Source organism: Oncorhynchus clarkii, chromosome 17 (genome assembly GCF_045791955.1).
Source record: "Oncorhynchus clarkii lewisi isolate Uvic-CL-2024 chromosome 17, UVic_Ocla_1.0, whole genome shotgun sequence".
In the NCBI taxonomy this organism is placed as follows: Eukaryota; Metazoa; Chordata; class Actinopteri; order Salmoniformes; family Salmonidae; genus Oncorhynchus; species Oncorhynchus clarkii.
In genome coordinates, this window is record NC_092163.1 from 63,980,637 (window position 1) to 63,999,781 (window position 19,145).

Here is a 19,145-nt window from a genome sequence, read left to right on the forward strand (position 1 = left end):
GCTATCATTTAGAGGAAATTGTACTAACGAAGTTAATAAATCAGATAATTAGAAAATACAACACCAAGTCTACGTTATCTGGAATCAATCTCATGAGCACTTTGTTATTTGACTGTTCAATACACACTTTTACATTTTTTTATTCTTATTTTCAATGACGGTCTAGGAACAGTGGGTTAACTGCCTTGTTCAGGGGCAGAACGACAGATTTTTTACCTTGTCAGCTCGGGGATTTAATCTTGCAACCTTTAGGTTACTTGTCCAACGCTCTAACCACTAGGCTACCTGCCGCCAAATAATCTCTGTCTCCTCATCCAGTCTTTAAACTCTTTCTTCTCCTTCACCTCTGCCCCGCTACATTCCCCCTGCTCTGTCTGGTTGGTGAGGGAGCGTTGGCCCCGGGCCCCTGGCTCAGGCCCAGGCCCATTAGCTCCAGACTGGCAGCCATGTGTTTATAAGCAGAGATTATTACACTGTGGCAATGACACCGCTCTAATGCACCGCTCTAGCGAGGGGAGCCCGAACAGGTCAAGAGAGAGCACCCTGTAATGCCTCTGCTTTTGTGTGTGAGAGAGAGAGAGTATAGTGTGTGAGAGTGTGTGTGAGAGAGATAGTTGAGAGATAAAGAGAGAGGGAGGGAGAGAGAGAGAGTGAGAGACCAAGAGATACTCCTGATGACCATACATCACAGAGTTTCTCACTTGTCAATATTACATGTTTTGTAATTGTTAGCAGATTGTAGCAATTTGTATGTTACGTAATGCTTCGGTCTGGTCTCATCTCTGTGTCTGTCAGGTGGAGTGAGGGAGCTGCGGCAGCAGCAGAGTGCCCCGTGCTACAGTGAAAAAGAGGTGAAGAACACAGGGTAAAGCCATGGCAGGATGGGGACTCCTTCTCCTCCTCCTGTGGGTGGTCTCCTTGGCCCAGGGCTCGTCCTTGTTCTCTGGTCAGCGCCACCGCACCCGTCTGCAGAGGGACCGTCAAGCACGCAACAACGTCCGACCCAATATAATTATCATCCTCACCGATGACCAGGACATTGAACTGGGTAAGACACAGCAGGACGTGTGTGTGTGTGTGTGTGTGTGTGTGTGTGTGTGTGTGTGTGTGTGTGTGTGTGTGTGTGTGTGTGTGTGTGTGTGTGTGTGTGTGTGTGTGTGTGTGTGTGTGTGTGCGTGTGCGTGTGCGTGTGTGTGTGTGTGTGTGTGCGTGTGCGTGTATGTGTGTGTGCGCATGCATTCTCCATTTGCCCACTCAAAGTCAAGCACCCCATGGCCAACTCCATTATTGCCATGGAGTGAGTGGCCTATGGTATCCATTGTCTGAGTGCCAAACCCTGGCCATCTCCCTACCCGTTTTAGCCTTTAAACTGCATATTGGTCTGGAGTGCCAGTATAATGGCCTCGCTGACACCCCTTGTCCCACTCTGATTGGTGAGAAAACATCCATTGAAAACCAGGAATTTATGGTTGAGCATCTGTTTCACTAAATAATCGGCATCAGCCTGAAAAGCCTTTAGTACACATGAATTAAAATGGGCGACACATCACAGAAAACATTTACTCTCATAACATTTCTGCTTCCACTAGTGGAGCCTCTAAGTCCAAAGGCTTGGTTATTTTGATTAAAAGGAATTTAACTTTAGTTATTGAAAAGACTAGCAAGGACACTTCAGGTGTCACGCCCTGACCATAGAGAGCCTGTTTTTCTCTATGTTGGTTAGGTCGGGGTGTGACTAGGGTGGGTCATCTAGGTAATTATATATCTATGTTGGCCTGGTATGATTCACAATCAGAGGCAGCTGTTTATTATTGTCTCTGATTGGGGATCATATTGTCACGATCGTCGTAAGGAACGGACCAAAATGCAGCGTGGTATGTGTTCATGATGAAGTTTTTAATTAAATGTGTTCATGATGAAGTTTTTAATTAAAGAAAGCACTGAACACTGAATACAAACTATACTAAACAATAAACTAATAACGACCGTGAAGCTATAATGAGAACTGTGCTGACACAAGCAACTAACATAGACAATCACCCACAAACAAACAGTGAAACCCAGGCTACCTAACTAATGACACCTGCCTCTGATTGAGAACCATACTAGGCCGAAACATAGAAATCCCAAAATCATAGAAAAACAAACATAGACTGCCCACCCCAACTCACACCCTGACCATACTAAATAACGACAAAACAAAGGAAATAAAGGTCAGAACGTGACACATATTTTTCCCTTTTGTGCTTTGTGGGATCTTGACTATGGATGGTAGCCTGGTAGCACTATTATTAGCGTCACGTTTCGTTTGAGATTATTGTTTTTCTGTGAGTTTCACTTTATTTATTAAAAAGATGTGGAACCCAGATCACGCTGTGCTTTGGTCCAGTTATTATAATGTTTGTGACAGAAGATCCCACCAACAACGGACCAAGCAGCGTGCCCGGGAGGTAATGGCATCCTGGTCTTTGGACAAGATTAGGGAGAGAACATCCTGGACTTGGGACGACATAGTGGCAGGAGCGAAGAGCCTTCTGTGGAAGCAGGCGGAAGCAGCAAAGGAGGGACAGCGCGACAAAGTCAGGGAGGAAGGCCACAGAAACTCCAATAAAAAATTTGGAGGGGGCACATGGAGCAGTCGGCGGAGCCGAGGAGTGAACCAGAGCCAGTCTGGGAGAAGAAGGAGAATTTGGAGGACAGAGAAATGAGAGAGTTGTTGAGTTGGTGGAGGATGCACGGATTTGGAATAAAGGAACATGTTGTCAGCCACCTGAGTCAGCTCCCCGTCCTGAGAAGTGTGTTAAAGTTCCGGAACAATTTATGCCGGCTATACATACCAGGTCTCCAGTGCACCTTCACAACCCAGTACGTCCTGTGCCAGCTCCTCGCACTCGCTGTGGGAAGTGTGTTAAAGTTCCGGTACCATTGATGCCGGCTATACGCACCAGGTCTCCAGTGCACCAGGTCTCCAGTGCACCTTCACATCCCAGTACGGCCTGTGCCTCCTCCCCGCACTCGCCCTGAGGTGCGTGTCATCAGCCCGGCACCACCTGTGCCGGCCCCATGCACCAAGCTTCCGGCAACTGTTCCCAGTCCAGAGCTTCCGGCGACGTTTCACAGTCCGGGGCTTCCTGCGATGGTCCACAGTCCGGAACCTCCAACGACGGTCCACAGTCCGGTACCGCCAACGACGGTCTACAGTCCGGAACCTCCTGAGACGGTCTGCAGTCCGGGGCCTCCAGCAACGGTCTGCGGTCCAGAGCCTCCAGCGACAGTCTGTGGTCCAAAAGCCTCCAGCGGGGATTCCCAGTCCAGAGCCTCCTGCGAGGTTTCACAGTCCGGAGCCTCCGGCGACGGTCTACGGTCCGAAGTCCCCGGGGACAATCTACGGTCCGGTTCCTCTGATGATGATCCACGGTCCGGAGCCTCCAGCGATGACCCAAGGTCTGGTTCCTCCGGCGACGATCCACTGTCTGGTTCCTCTGACGACGATCCATGGTCCGGAGCATCCGGCGACACGCCCCGCACCAGAGCCGCCCCCGATGGTAGATGCCCACCCGGACCCTCCCCTATTGGGTCAGGTTTTGCGGTCGGAGTCCGCACCTTTGGGGGGCGGTACTGTCACGCCCTAACCATAGAGAGCCTGTTATTCTCTATGTTGGTGAGGTCGGGGTGTGACTAGGATGGGTCATGTAGGTAATTATATATCTATGTTGGCCTGGTATGATTCCCAATCAGAGGCAGCTGTTTATCGTTGTCTCTGATTGGGGATCATATTTAGGCAGCCATTCCCCCTTTTGTACTTTGTGGGATCTTGACTATTTTATGGTAGCCTGTTAGCACTATTATTAGCTTCACGTTTCATTTGAGATTATTGTTTTGTTTTGCTGTGAGTTTCACTTTATTCATTAAAAAGATGTGGAACTCAGATCACGCTGCGCTTTGGTCCAGTTATTATAATGTAGCACGTCTATATATGGCAAGAGAGTAGCATTTGTGTCTATCTATAAACCCGCTGTTACCAAAGAATTGTTAGCACTTTCAGAGTATGAATTGGTTTTAGGGGCAGTGTGGCAGACCAGGAGGTTTGGTCAAGACGTTTACACAGACCAGACACGGACAGAGTATGATTAGCTCGGTTTCAAGGGTGTTTATTAAATAATAAATCAAAAGGATAGGTCTCACCCATGAGACCCTCTCCGGGATACCGTCTTCTGGGCTCCATGTCTGTCGGGCACACAAACTCAACTCCCTCGTCTTCGCTCGGGCACTGTCTCCAACTACACGGAAGTCACCTTACTTCCCCCAGTCCTCCCTGTGTGCTGCCCTTCTGGCAGCGTTATGGGGCTTGTACAGCTGGTGAGCAATCATCCCTTGATTACTCACCAACTCCCCAATCAGACCCAATTAGTCCTGGGCAGAGAGCCTGTTGAGACCTGGCACGTTCAGCCTTGTGATGTATACTCCATCTGTCACCAGGCCTCGACAAGTCTCCCCCTGGTGGCTGACCTGCTGTACGCCACAGCAGATATGATTGCAGTTTTTGATCTCAAGCTTGATAGATCCACACAATCTTTTTCACATGCCCAACAACCAGCACCATTAGCATTGAATGCAATGACGGAAAATCGCAATATCTCTGATGTGTGGCGAGTTCAGAATCTGGGCATCAAATATTATACCTGTTTTTCTGCATATCACAAATCATACTCTAGAATTGATTGTTTTCTATACTTTGGTACTCTAAGTATGTATGTCACGCCAATACAAATATTGCCTGCGACTCTTGTAGGTCATAATCCCCTGCTTACCCAACTGGATGTGAACTTTAAAGTGAATAAAACAAAACGTTGGCGTTTTAATACGACCCTTCTTCAAAACAAATAGTTTGTTGCTGAATTTCAAGTAAAAGGTTGAATTCTTAACAAGGACTCTGTAGAGGACCCAAGGTTTACATGGATGGGTACTGAAGGGTTTATCAGAGACTTTACATCATCTTTTGCGTCTCACCTCTATAAAGCCAGGAATCACAGAATTAAGTTATTGGAGACAAAATTAAAATCACTTGAGCAGAACCTGAAAAGGAATTACTCAAATAATGTCAGAAATGATTTGAGGGGGGTTAAACTGGAACTGAATGATTTATTAAGGAGGAGAGCTGAGTTCATCATGCATAGAGTGAGGCAGAACTATAATTTTAATGGGAGCAAACTAAGCAGACGTCGAGCCTTAAAACTGAAACAAAATGAATCTTGTACTTCTACAGATTTTTTTCAGCCCCATCTAAAGGCTTAATTTCTGATCAGCAGGATATTAATGCAACATTGAAGTATTTTCACCTGGAGTTATATAAATATTCTATCCAGTCTGAGACAGACAAATGCAAACATATTTTAGATAATCTTGATTTTCCCATATTAGGCCGCCCCATCTCATTAGAAGAACTGGAGTCAGTACTGAAAGGTGCTAAAAAGGGTAAATCGCCTGGCCCGGATGCCATTCCATCTGAAATGTTACTACATTTTGGGGGCGTTAATCTCTCTACTGCCAAAGAAAGGGAAAGATCACACAGATTGTCGTCTGATATCTTTAATTTATTCTGACCAAAAATGTTGTTCAAAAGTGTTGACATTACGGATGGCAAAGTATTTGTGTTAGGATAAGTTCATTCAGATAGAGCAGTCAGGTTTTATGAAAGGTTGAAGCTGACAATGTCCATTGATGAATGCATGTAATACATGAAACACAACAGCTGGACTGTCAAAAGTCTAGGTGATGCAGGTAAGGCAGAGTCAGGCACAGGACACAGAGATGAGTAATATTTGTAACTTTACTCAAAAACAAAATATTTTTACCCCCCCCCCCCCCCCCCTCTCTGTTCAGGGACATATTATTCCATCTCTGTTAGTCACATGTCTGTGGAACTTGTTCAGTTTATGTCTCAGTTGTTGAATCTTGTTATGTTCATACAAATATTTACACATGTTAAGTTTGCTGAAAGTAAACGCAGTTGACAGTGAGAGGACGTTTCTTTTTTTGCTGAGTTTACATCTTAGACTGTGGTCAGCTCTTCCTGCCTATGGGGTCCTATATCTTAGACTGCGGTCAGCGTTTTGTGCCTATGGGGTTCTATATCTTAGACTGCGGTCAGCGTTTCCTGCCTATGGGGTTCTATATCTTAGACTGCGGTCAGCGCTTCGTGCCTATGGGGTTCTATATCTTAGACTGCGGTCAGCATTTCCTGCCTATGGGGTTCTATATCTTAGACTGCGGTCAGCGCTTCGTGCCTATGGGGTTCTATATCTTAGACTGAGGTCAGCATTTCCTGCCTATGGGGTTCTATATCTTAGACTGCGGTCAGCGTTTCCTGCCTATGGGGTTCTATATCTTAGACTGCGGTCAGCGCTTCGTGCCTATGGGGTTCTATATCTTAGACTGTGGTCAGCGTTTCCTGCCTATGGGGTTCTATATCTTAGACTGCGGTCAGCGCTTCGTGCCTATGGGGTTCTATATCTTAGACTGCGGTCAGCGTTTCCTGCCTATGGGGTTTTATATCTCAGACTGCAGTCAGCGCTTCATACCTATGGGGTTCTATATCTCAGACTGAGGTCTGAGCATTGTGAATATGGGGTCCTATGGGGTACAAGTTTGGGAAGGCACCTGGTGATAGAGTGGATTTTTACATTCCCATCCAGAGGTTCTGTCTGCTATTTACTCTCATCTTCAACTAATAAAGCAGAAAGATCTATCAATGGTTAAAGCATGGGTAAATTATTTGGCTGTCGATGATAAGGCTATTGACTGGGAGAATGTCTGGGAGAATATATTTCATCAAAGTACTCATCAAAGAACCCAAACCATCAATTCTCATTTTAAACTTTGTCATAGATCATACTGGACACCACTTGTTAGATTTCATGCAAAACAGGCTCAAAGCCCATACTGTGACATATGTAACCTCAATACACTTGGCACATACAAACATATGATATGGGATTGTCCTGAAGTTTATGAGTTTTGGAGGAAAGTGTTGTCTATTCTCTCTGACATGGTTGATAAAACTGTACCCCTTGAACCAATTCTGCTGTTGCTTAACGATGATACAGGTATGCAGCTTAATAAGAACCAGCAAAAGTTTTGGCTGTCTGGGTTGACTGCTGTGAAAAACATGGTGTTCAGCGCTGGTTGCCACCACATTACCTTCATATAAGGAAATGGCTAGCATACTTTCAAAACGTAATTATGTTGGAATTTATCCACTGCCTGTATGAATAAAGACAGTCCTAGCACTTTGGAACATGGAAAGTAGCTGTTTCCGAAATCTCTAAACTGTTGGATATGATGTAGGTGTGTGATGTAAAATGCTTACTTGATAGTGTTTTTTTTTTGCAAATTACTTTGCTGTGTATATTCTAGTGTAGGGCGTGTTCAAAAAATAAATAATTATTATTATTTTTATTTTTATTTATTTGTATATATATATTTGTATATATTATGGGTTGTCCAAGGTTGAGGATAGGGTGGGGCTGCCAGAGGAATAGGTGGTGTGGGATGTTCAACAAAAAAAGGGGGGAAAGTGTAATATTGTATTTTATTTTTATGATTGTATTGCCCTTTGACCCAATAAAAACTGTTCACTCTCTCTCTCTCTTCCTCTCTCGCCTCCCTCACCCCATCCATCATTTTGCCTCTCTTCCCCTCAATCTCCTCTTCCCCCTCTCTTTCTCCTCCAGGCTCAATGCAGGCCATGAATAAGACACGGCGTATCATGGAGCAGGGAGGCACCCATTTCTCTAATGCCTTCTCCACCACTCCCATGTGCTGCCCGTCACGCTCCTCTATTCTGACAGGGAAGTACGTTCACAACCACCACACCTTCACCAACAACGAGAACTGTTCCTCACCCTCCTGGCAGGCCCACCATGAGCCTCACACCTTCGCTGTGCACCTTAACAACTCAGGGTACAGGACGGGTGAGTGTGAGCTGTGCACGCACACACACACATGTTATTGCATAGAGAATCACTTTGTACTTATCACCCCCCCCCCCCCCCCCCCCCCCCCCCCCCCCCCCCCATGTCCTAGCGTTATTTGGGAAGTACCTGAATGAGTACAACGGCTCCTATGTGCCCCCTGGCTGGAGGGAGTGGGTAGCACTGGTGAAGAACTCTCGCTTCTACAACTACACTCTGTGCAGGAACAGCGTGCGGGAGAAGCATGGCAGCCAATATCCAAAGGTTTCATCCTGTTTCAGTTTTCAGTCACACATTGGAGTAACCTACTCAGATCATAATTTAATCATCCAATTTCATGATTATAATACTGTTATAAGACAGTATAGTAAACAGATTATTCTGAATTTAAATATTGTTATAAGGAAGCTGTTATAACAAGCTCCATTTCTCTATTCACATTCATCTTTCCCCTTCTGGGAGGAAGTAATATTACAGTTCAGATCCTCATGGTCAGGTGATTCTTGCTTCCACAGGACTATCTCACAGACATCATCACCAATGACAGCATCAACTACTTCCGCTCGTCCAAGAGGATGTACCCCCACCGACCAGTGATGATGGTCCTGAGCCACGCTGCCCCCCATGGGCCGGAGGACTCAGCACCACAGTACAGCACTGCCTTCCAGAATGCCTCGCAGCACATGTAAGAGTATATTGTACACACACACACACACACACACATACACTCATTTGACAGAAGATGCAGTGTGGTAGTGCACTAAGTGGAGATTTGCCTCAGTAACGATCCTCTCAAATTGCATCATTTAGACTGGCATTGTTAAAAAGGTTCATGATAGATAGGCATCCATAGATTATGATAACACACTATGGGCTCCGGCCTTTGTCTGCTTGGCACAGTACCCCCGAAGATAAGCGCTTGGCCCTGAATGTTTCTCTTATGCTCTGGAGCTAATGTCACGTCTTCCATTGGCCCTGGGAGAGACATACAGTACCAGTCAAAGGTTTGGACACACCTACTCATTCAAGGGTTTTTCTTTATTTGTACGATTTTCTACATTGTAGAATAATAGTGAAGACATCAAAACTATGAAATAACATATATGGAATCATGCAGTAACAAAAAAAGTGTAAAAAAATCTAAATATATTTTATATTTGACAGTCTTCAAAGTAGCCGCCATTTGCCTTGACAGCTTTGTGCATTCTTGGCATTCTCTCAACCAGCTTCATGAATAATGCTTTTCCAACAGTCTTGAATGAGTTCCCATATATGCTGAGCACTTGTTGGCTGCTTTTCCTTCACTCTGCGGTCCAACTCATCCCAAACCATCTCAATTGGGTTGAGGTTGGGTGATTGTGGAGGCCAGGTCATCTGATGCAGCGCTCCATCACTCTCCTTCTTAGTCAAATATCCCTTTCACAGCCTGGAGGTGTGTTGGGTCATTGTCCTGTTGAAAAACAAATGATAGTCCCACTAAGTGCAAACCAGATGGCGTGGCGTATTGCTGCAAAATGCTGTGGTAGCCATACTTGTTAAGTGTGCCTTGAATTCTAAAAATCACTGACAATGTCACCAGCAAAGCACCCTCACACCATCACACCTCCTCCTCCATGCTTTACTGTGGGAACCACACATGCGGAGATCATCCGTTCACCTACTCTGCGTCTCACAAAGACATGGTGGTTGGAACCATACATTTCTTAATCGGACTCATCAGACTGAAGGACAGATTTCCACCGGTCTTATGTCCATTGCTCGTGTTTCTTGGCCCAAGCAAGTCTCTTCTTATTATTGGTGTTGAGATGTGTCTGTTGCTTGAACTCTGTGAAGCATTTATTTGGACTGCAATTTCTGAGGCTGGTAACTCTAATGAACTTATCCTCTGCAGCAGAGGTAACTCTGGGTCTTCCTTTCCTGTGGCGGTCCTCATGAAAGCCAGTTTCATCATAGCGCTTGATGGTTTATGCAACTGCATTTGAAGAAACTTTCAAAGTTCTTGAAATTTTCCGTATTGACTGACTTTCATGTCTTAAAGTAATGATGGATTGTCATTTCTCTTTGCTTATTTGAGCTGTTCTTGCAATAATATGGACTTGGTCTTCTAACAAATCGGGCTATTGTGAACAAATACAGCCGGTTGTGATACAGCCTGGATTCAAACCAGGATGTCTGTAGTGACGCCTCAAACACTGAGATGCAGTGCCTTAGACCGCTGAGCCACTCGGGAGCCACTGTATACCACCCCTACCTTGTCACAACACAAGTGATTAGCTCAAACACATTAAGAAGGAAAGAAATTCCACAAATGAACTTTTAACAAGGCCCACCTGTTAATTTAAATGCATTCCAGGTGACTACCTCATGAAGCTGGTTGAAAGAATGCCAAGAGTGTGCAAAGCTGTCACAAGGCAAAGGGTGGCTACTTTGAAGAATCTCAAATATAAAATATATTTTGATTTGTTTAACACTTTTTTGGTTACTACATGATTCCATATGTGTTACTTCATAGTTTTGATTTCTTCACTATTATTCTACAATGAAGAAAATAGTAAAAATAAAGAAAAACCCTTGAATGAGTAGGTGTGTCCAAACTTTTGACTGATACTGTACATGGAGGCAGTAATGCGCCTGTGTCTTTGGTTGAATGTTCTCTCCTGTAAGAGTGAATCACATAAGCATCATTAAAGTCTTGAACTAAGACTTTACACAGTGAATTAGTTCAGCCCAGGCTGTTTTCATGTCAACTTTTAATAGCTTTTTCTCATGAATTTACATACATTCTCACAATGTGAGCTTGTAGAGGATCTCACTTTCCCTTCAATATGGAGGGAGAGAAAATGGCTCCCCTCTTACTCCAGCCCTCCTGAAAAACCTTTTCCTCGTCCACATTGCAGACACTTATCTTCAAATCAAATCACATTTTATTGGTCACATACACATGTTTAGCAGATGTTATTGCGTCTGTAGCGAAGAATTTCACAACATATACCCAATACACACAAATCTCAGTAAAGGAATGTAATTAAGAATATATGAATATATGGATGAGCATAGACTAAGATACAGTAGAATATAATAGAATACAGTATATACATATGAGATGAGTGATGCAAAATACGTAAACATTATTAAAGTGACTATTGTTCCATTTATTAAAGTGGCCAGTGATTTCAAGTCTATGTATATAGGCAGCAGCCTCTAATGTACTAGTGATGGCTATTTAACAGTCTGATGGCCTTGAGATGGAAGCTGTTTTTCAGTCTCTCTGTCCCAGCTTTGATGCACCTGTACTGACCTCGCCTTCTGGATGATAGCGGGGTGAACAGGCAGTGGCTCGGTGGTTGTTATCCTTGATGATCTTTTTGGCCTTCCTGTGACATCGGGTGCTGTAGGTGTCCTGGAGGGCAGGTAGTTTTCCCCCAGTGATGCGTTGGGCAGACCACATCACCCTCTGAAGAGCCCTGCGGTTGCGGACAGTGCAGTTGCCATACCCTCTTGTTGTCAGGACCTTGTGCTCCAAGGACAAAAACGATTTGCCTTTTTCCAAGTCAAATCGATATGCTGTAAATGTTAAATATGCCCTGCCTCCAAAACGTCATTAGATATTTAGTAGTTTGTTTATTTTATAATCATTAAGGTTCCATCTGCCCCTGAGTGAATATTGATTAAACTGTCCTCTCCGTGTTAGTTGAAATTGATCAGTACGGCAGCTGGCTGGTTGCCTTTTCTGTGGTTTATATGCCTCCAATTCAGCATTACGCAATAAGTTCTGAGATCACTTTCAAAGGTGTGGTTGGAGCCATTTGCAAGCACTGGAAAAGTCTATTGTTGTTCATGCCAATCATAAAACAACATGAAACAAGTTATAGCTTGGTATAATGCAATACAATGCAATGCAATAGAATGTAATCCAACAATGATTAATTCACCCCAGAATGTAAAATGTAGAAAGCCATGCAAAATAAACACTTACCATGAATAATATTATGCACTACTAAAATGTTCTCAACCATAATACTATTCGGTGTTAATTCAAAAGATACATTACCTCTCTTTATAAACTGGGTGGTTCAAGTCCTGAGTGCTGACAGCCGTGGTATATCCGAACGTATACCACGGGTATGACAAAACATTTATTTTTACTGTTCTAGTTACATTGGTAACCAGTTTAAAATAGCAATAAGGCACTTCAAGGGTTTGTGGTATATGGCCAATATACCAAGGCTAAGGGCTGAATTCAGGCACTCCACGTTGCGTTGTGCGTAAGAACAGACCTTAACTGTGGTATTCTGGCTATATACCACGCTCCCTCGAGCCTTAATGCTTGAATATAAAATGTGAGCTCTAAAATGTTCGCATAATGTCTGTCGTTAAAGCTGAAATCCGTAGAGTGGGAAATAGCACCACAGTCCGGCAGGTAGGTTAGCGGTTATGAGCGATGGGCCAGTAACTGAAAGGTTGCTGGTTCAAATCCCCTTGATTAAGACAGCCCCCTGCGCTTCTCTGATTCAGAGACGTTGGGTTAAATGTGGAAGACACATTTCGGCTCAATGCATTCAGGTGTGTAACTGACTAGGTATTCCCAGTGCATGCCTTTGTTTTTGTTTTGTTGATGAAACGGAGGAGAGGAGTGTCCAGCAACATGGTAAAAAAGTTGCTGTACATATTCTGGTGTTCTATCACGAGTGCAATGATGTTTGAAGTAACGTCTTTGAAGTAACGTCTTTGTTGTTGTAATATCTCAACCAGATGTGGCAGTTTCCCTGACTAAAGATTTCAGTTTTAAGCTCCTCTGTGATTTCTGGAGGCATAATGGTGATAATCTCACAGAAATAAGCATTCTTCTGTCTAAGGTGCTTGGTAACGAAAGGAAGTGCCATAACAGGAAAAGCAAAGACTCGTCAATGAAGATAAAATGTGTTGGTAACTAAGTATGTGCAGGCACAGTTTTCACCTGAAATTATTTCCCCCCTTTACTGGCTCTTTCTTCACACTTGTTTTTCCATCCGTCCCTTTCTTAGAACCCCAAGCTATAACTACGCTCCTAACCCAGACAAACATTGGATCCTGCGCTACACAGGCCCCATGAAACCTGTCCACATGCAGTTCACGAACATGCTGCAGCGCCGGAGGATGCAGACCCTGCTGTCTGTGGACGACAGTGTGGACAAGGTGGGTCAGACAGAAAGAGAGAAAGACAGTGTGGACAAGGAGGAACAGACTGGCTAAATCTACCCGACTACGTGTCATTCTGTGTCCTCGTCCTCAGGTGTACAACATGCTGGTGGAGACAGGTGAGTTGGACAACACCTACATTATCTACACATCAGACCACGGCTACCATATTGGTCAGTTCGGCCTGGTCAAAGGCAAGTCCATGCCATATGAGTTTGACATCCGGGTGCCCTTCTTCATACGAGGCCCCAACGTGGAGGCAGGAGCCATGTGAGTGCAACTTTGAAGACTTCTACAGTACATTTTTATGAATGGAAACGGTTAGCGTTGGCTCTTATCTCACTGTTACTGCTACTGGATCTCTTTTGCAGCACTCATCTCTCTCCTCCACCTGTTCCTGTGTCCTTCTGCAGTAACCCTCATGTGGTGCTGAACATTGACCTGGCTCCCACACTGTTGGACATGGCCGGAGTGGACGTTCCCTCTGACATGGACGGAAAATCCATCCTCAAACTCCTGGACACAGACAGACCTGTCAACAGGTAGAGAAAGTCACACCTTTATTTGCACGTTTTGGACTCAACACAATGGATGCTTCAGGATCACTTGACCTTTCTTGCTCTTGTTGCAGGTTCCAGGTGAACAAGAAGGGGAAGATGTGGAGGGACTCCTTCCTGGTAGAGAGAGGGTCAGTATGTTTCATTCATAGTCTAGTCATGAATCAAGAGCAATTAAAGGGATAGTTCACCAACATTTCAGAATTACTTCATAATTGTCCACAGCCAAGTGATCAAAGTTTGATGTACTGTATGTTCGGTCAATGTTCTATTTCTCTCATCTGGTTCTATCCTGTTTACACAGGAAGCTGCTCCACAAGAGGTCTGATGGGAAGGACTTGGCCCAGGAGGAGAACTTCCTGCCAAAGTACCAGCGGGTCAAAGACCTGTGTCAGAGAGCACAGTACCAGGGCTCCTGTGAACAGCCAGGACAGGTAAAAGTTCTGTACAATACCCAAATACACAGGCACACACACACACACACACACACACACACACACACACACACACACACACACACACACACACACACACACACACACACACACACACACACACACACACACACACACACGTATACATTAGCAGAAATGTAGTTAAATCTCTCCCCCCTTCTCCTCTCTCGGCATGTGAAGAAGTGGCAGTGTGTGGAGGACCCTTCTGGTAAGCTGAGTCTGTATAAGTGTAAGGGCATGGCAAGTCTCTATGCCTCACGTATGCAGGCTCTGATGGCCAGCAGCGGGTCCCAGCAGTGGGTTGGACGTGTCTCCGATGCTGGAGACAGCTGTGACTGTGGCCCCCTAGGCCCCAAACGTTCACCCCTGAAGAGGAAGAGACTGCTCACCAAGAAGAGTGAGTAGTCCTTTCAGTGGCTTATGTATTTACCACACCAATGCCTTCTAAATTGTGCTTGCAAATAATAGTAGGACAAGTCTTTGCTGCCACCCAGTGACAGATTATAAAAATGAACACTAATAATTACAACGAAACAGGATTCAATTTAAGTTTCAAGTGTCCGTCATTTGAAAACAGTGAAAAATGCTTTGTAATTTAGCACCCTCTCTTGGGTCATTGACATTGCATTACCTTTGTAATAATAACATTGTAACTAATAACTCTTCTAACCCCATCAGAGGTAAAGTCCGGTAAGAGTCTGACTAAGAACCGTAGGGCCCGGTCCGTTCCATTTGAGCTGGATGGAGACATGTATGCTGTGGACCTGGTTGAGGGCTACAGGCCTGTGGGCCTCAGGAACACCAGCTGGCCTGGGGAGAGGAGGAGAGGAGCGGGCCTGCTGGAGGACAACGATGAGGAGTTCAGTGGCATGGGAGTCACAGCCAGACCCCCAACCAACAAGAGCCTTACACCAACTGCCGCTCTTAAAGTCACCTACAGGTGTGCATGGGTGTGTATATGTGTGTGTGTGTGTGTGTGTGTGTGTGTGTGTGTGTGTGTGTGTGTGTGTGTGTGTGTGTGTGTGTGTGTGTGTGTGTGTGTGTGTGTTGAGTTTTAGTATTAGTGGGTTTTGAGTAGTAGTAATATACGTAAGAGGGTGCTGTAAGACAGGGTGTTGAAAGAGAGGGGGTTGAAAGACAGGGTGCTGTAAGAGAGGGTGCTGTAAGAGAGGGTTCTGTAAGGAAACGCTAACTGTGGTAAATGCAGTTGTCAGGTGAAGATGCGGATGGCTGGTGTGTGTTTACCCCACAGGTGCTCCATCCTGATGAATGACACAGTCAGGTGTGATGGAGGACTCTACAAATCCCTCCAGGCCTGGAAAGACCATAAGCTCCACATTGAGCATGAGGTACTGCTCTAGTTGATCCCCTATCTGGCCTATTCTGTAGCCTTTCCTGTCATTTCGGGGGTTAACTATATTGCATGTGTGTGTGTAGATTGAAACCTTGCAGACGAAAATAAAGAATCTGCGTGAGGTCAAGGGTCACCTGAAGAAGGTTCGGCCTGAAGAGTGCCAGTGTAACACCCCCAGTTACCTATCCAAAAACAAAGGGATGTTCAGACTCAATGCAGGTCGCATTTACTCACTCAGGTAATTCATGTGAGAGAGTGGTGTGTGTGTGTGTGTGTGTGTGTGTGTGAGAGAGAGAAAGAATGCGAGAGAGAGAGAAACCTCCCCACAAACCAGTATCTGTCCTCTCGTGGTATGTCCTCAGCAAAATGCCCTCTAAGCAGAAGAAGCAGTGGCTGATGAAGGAGCAGAAACGCAGGAAGAAGCTCCGTAAACTGCTCAAGAGGCTCCGCAACAATGACACCTGCAGCATGCCTGGTCTCACCTGCTTCACCCACGACAACCAGCACTGGCAGACAGCCCCCTTCTGGACAAGTATGGAATGATAGAATACAGACTAAATCAAATGCAGAACAGTAAACAGTTGTTGTAAAAGTGGGATTCATGATTTTTTACCACTCTGCTACCACTCTGGCACTAAATTACATATTGATTGATTACTTGTAAGCTCCAAAAATAAGATAAAGTAGATACTGTATAGGTGAGTTAAAATTGGCCATGCATCTTGTTTGAATAGCCCCCTCTGTCTCTTTCCCTCCCCTGCCAGTGGGTCCATTCTGTGCTTGTACCAGTGCAAACAACAACACCTACTGGTGCCTGAGGACCATCAACGACACACACAACTTCATATTCTGCGAGTTCGCTACAGGCTTCATAGAGTACTTTGATCTGAACAATGACCCATACCAGGTATCTTTCTCTCCCTATCTCTTTTAAATCTCACAATTGAGATATAGCCTATTGTGATTTTTTTTTACAGTGTCCTCTATTACTTTGTGTGTCTATAGTTGATAAATGGGGTTAGCACCTTGGACCGCACTGCCCTCAACCAGATGCACCAGCAGCTTATGGAACTGAGGAGCTGCAAAGGCCACAAACAATGCAACCCAGAGACAGGTGAGTAAGAAAGACACACACACATAGACACACACACACACACATACACACACACACACAGACACACACAACTCTGTTAATTATGTTCTATAAAACATTCTCTATTTCAGGTAGTAAAGACAGAAACTCCTTCAGTGAATACAGGTACCCTCATTTTTCTGGCTTGATGTCTTTTTGTCCTTTGTTGTCTAATTGTTCACGTTTTTTCAAGGATGAATACGACTAACAATTAATCACTAAAGTTGTACTGTAGGTTATACATTTTTCTACATTGGGTAGGTAATAGAATGGAACACTGATTTTGAAAACCTTTTTAGCACAAGATGAATTCTAAAAAACAAGCATGCTAGCAGCTTCTGTTCCTCATTTTGCAATGTCTTCGCTGTTTGTTTGTGTATATGTGTGTTTCCCCCGCATGTGGACTGTATGTGTCCATGCTGTGCATGCTTCAGGCCAGTTCAGCGTCGAAAGAAGCCAAAAGTGAAGAAGCCCTCCTCCAAATCGCTGTGAGTTTGTCATAACCCATCTGTTCCTCTCAGTTCAGCCAACCTCCCCCTCTTCATCCAGATTACATTGCTTTGTCAGATGGCCTGGTAGCATGCTCTTCTCAGCCCTGTCGGTCCAGGCTTTTCATGTAACTAATACTTACCTGCATTTAAGTGCCATGCCCTCAAGGATAAGATAGATTCCCTTTTCAAAGTCAGTGGTATTGTGCTGATGAGGTGTCTTTTCTGGTCATTTCTTGTCAGTGTCACCTTCTTGTGTTTTCCTATTAGAGTTGCTAGGAAAAGACCCATTGGAACTACTGTTATAAGCAATTGATTGATGAGAAACTCTGATCTATCTCCATCTCGGTGTTGTTTATACAGAGGGCAGATTTGGGAAGGATGGGTTGGTTAGCAACCTGTGTCGCACAATCCACCAACAGAGTGTGCCAACAGAGGACGACCAGAACTGGAGAACCTGAGGACCTTGTACAGACTTCATGGGAATGTAACCTGAAATAGCATTATTGTAGGAGTTTATGGAAGAGGATGCTGATCCAACATTAGCTACCACTGATACTCAGATCATCACCCAGAAGAGAAAATACTGAAACAGCAAAGAAAATGAAAACTATAACCTCTCCCGTCGTCTTTCTCTCTGTCTCTCACACACACACACACACACACACACACACACACACACACACACACACACACACACACACACACACACATTCACATCGGCACACACTCACACAGAAATGTCCTTACCGCTCCTATCTCCCCAGATCTCAGGACCACCAACCTGAGTTGGAGACTCATCAGTTGAGCGTGGATACACTCTGAACCTTTACTTTGACTTTCAACAACCGCGCTGAGTGAACAGTGAATGTGAGGTGTGTTTAATATTAGTTTCTCGTTAACGTCTTAACATTGGGTGCCGAGATTAGCTTAATGTCAACTCTGCTGCTACAACCTGACGTGTATCATCCCTTATGGCCTTGTGCCATTAGTATATGGTATATGATGTCAGGCAATTACATCAAGTCAAGCTTTGCACACTCAAGGCAACTCTCCTCAAGGCCCTCAACTCAAGACTCCTCACCTCCTTTTGTTGGTGCTACGGCTACAGAATGATTCCCCCAGGACATGTACTCCATTCTTTTGTATTGTAACTAATATTAACGTTGATCAAATTTCATGCAAGGATTATTTACAGCCCCCAAGAATGAGGCAGGTGTGATGACGACAACACACCAGACTGTATGGGGATGAAGCTGGTTAGGATATGACACATCACATCATCATCTAGCTTATCCCCCCTAGTTCACTTCAAACTCAGGATGGGACTTCTCTAACCAATACCCCACCCTCCTAGACAATGGTACAAACAATTGGTATAAACATCTTCACACCAGCAGAACGCTTACATTTCATTAGTGGATGTCATTTTACTCCTTTGTATTGCTAATGCCACCAGCTAGGTCTGGTCAGGTTAGTTTGTTCAGCTTGCTATACATGGTGCTATGATAACATTGTGAAAATAAGGACTTGCTGTACAGTATGTATTTGAATGTATATTGTGCAGTTAATTTTTTATAATACTGAAAAGGAGGCAGACTTCTCTTTTGTGTTCGATATGAGTTGACAAATATGACCTTTTAGATAAGAACTTAGCCTGATGAATTGTCCTAGTTCTGTATTTGTCCGTTTGTTCTCTCTGCACATCTTTCTGAATTTCTTCTCTGCTCTGTCAAAACCCACTTTTAGTTTGAAAAAAAAAAACGTATTTATGATGAAAAAGCACTTAGAAAATATTCACTGTGAAAAGAATTCCCTGTAAAATGACTCTGCTCGTCTGCTGTACACAACAGTAAACAACACAACAATGTAATGCAGCTTGACATGCATATTCATTATATTGCCTTTTTTTGCTTTCTTCGTTTCTTAGCAGTGACACTCCCATAGCAGAGAGTTGTAATAGTGAGTAACTGTGAATAAAGTGTTGATTGCCCTCATGCCTCTTTAC

General features: G+C 44.4%; 1 protein-coding gene across 1 annotated transcript; it reads left to right on the forward strand.

Moving 5' to 3' along the window:
* Positions 1 to 873: 873 nt before the first annotated feature.
* LOC139369873 (extracellular sulfatase Sulf-2-like) lies at positions 874 to 19,123 on the forward strand. Its single transcript, XM_071109155.1, has 19 exons — positions 874 to 1,048; positions 7,734 to 7,973; positions 8,086 to 8,237; positions 8,489 to 8,658; positions 12,998 to 13,148; positions 13,246 to 13,421; positions 13,565 to 13,693; positions 13,783 to 13,839; positions 14,013 to 14,142; positions 14,344 to 14,560; positions 14,842 to 15,103; positions 15,416 to 15,512; positions 15,601 to 15,755; positions 15,880 to 16,049; positions 16,282 to 16,424; positions 16,523 to 16,631; positions 16,742 to 16,775; positions 17,084 to 17,137; positions 17,501 to 19,123. The coding sequence occupies exons 1-19, from the start codon at positions 874 to 876 to the stop codon at positions 17,529 to 17,531; spliced, it is 2,652 nt and encodes an 883-aa protein (XP_070965256.1). The 3' UTR covers positions 17,532 to 19,123.
* The last annotated feature ends 22 nt before the right edge of the window (positions 19,124 to 19,145 follow it).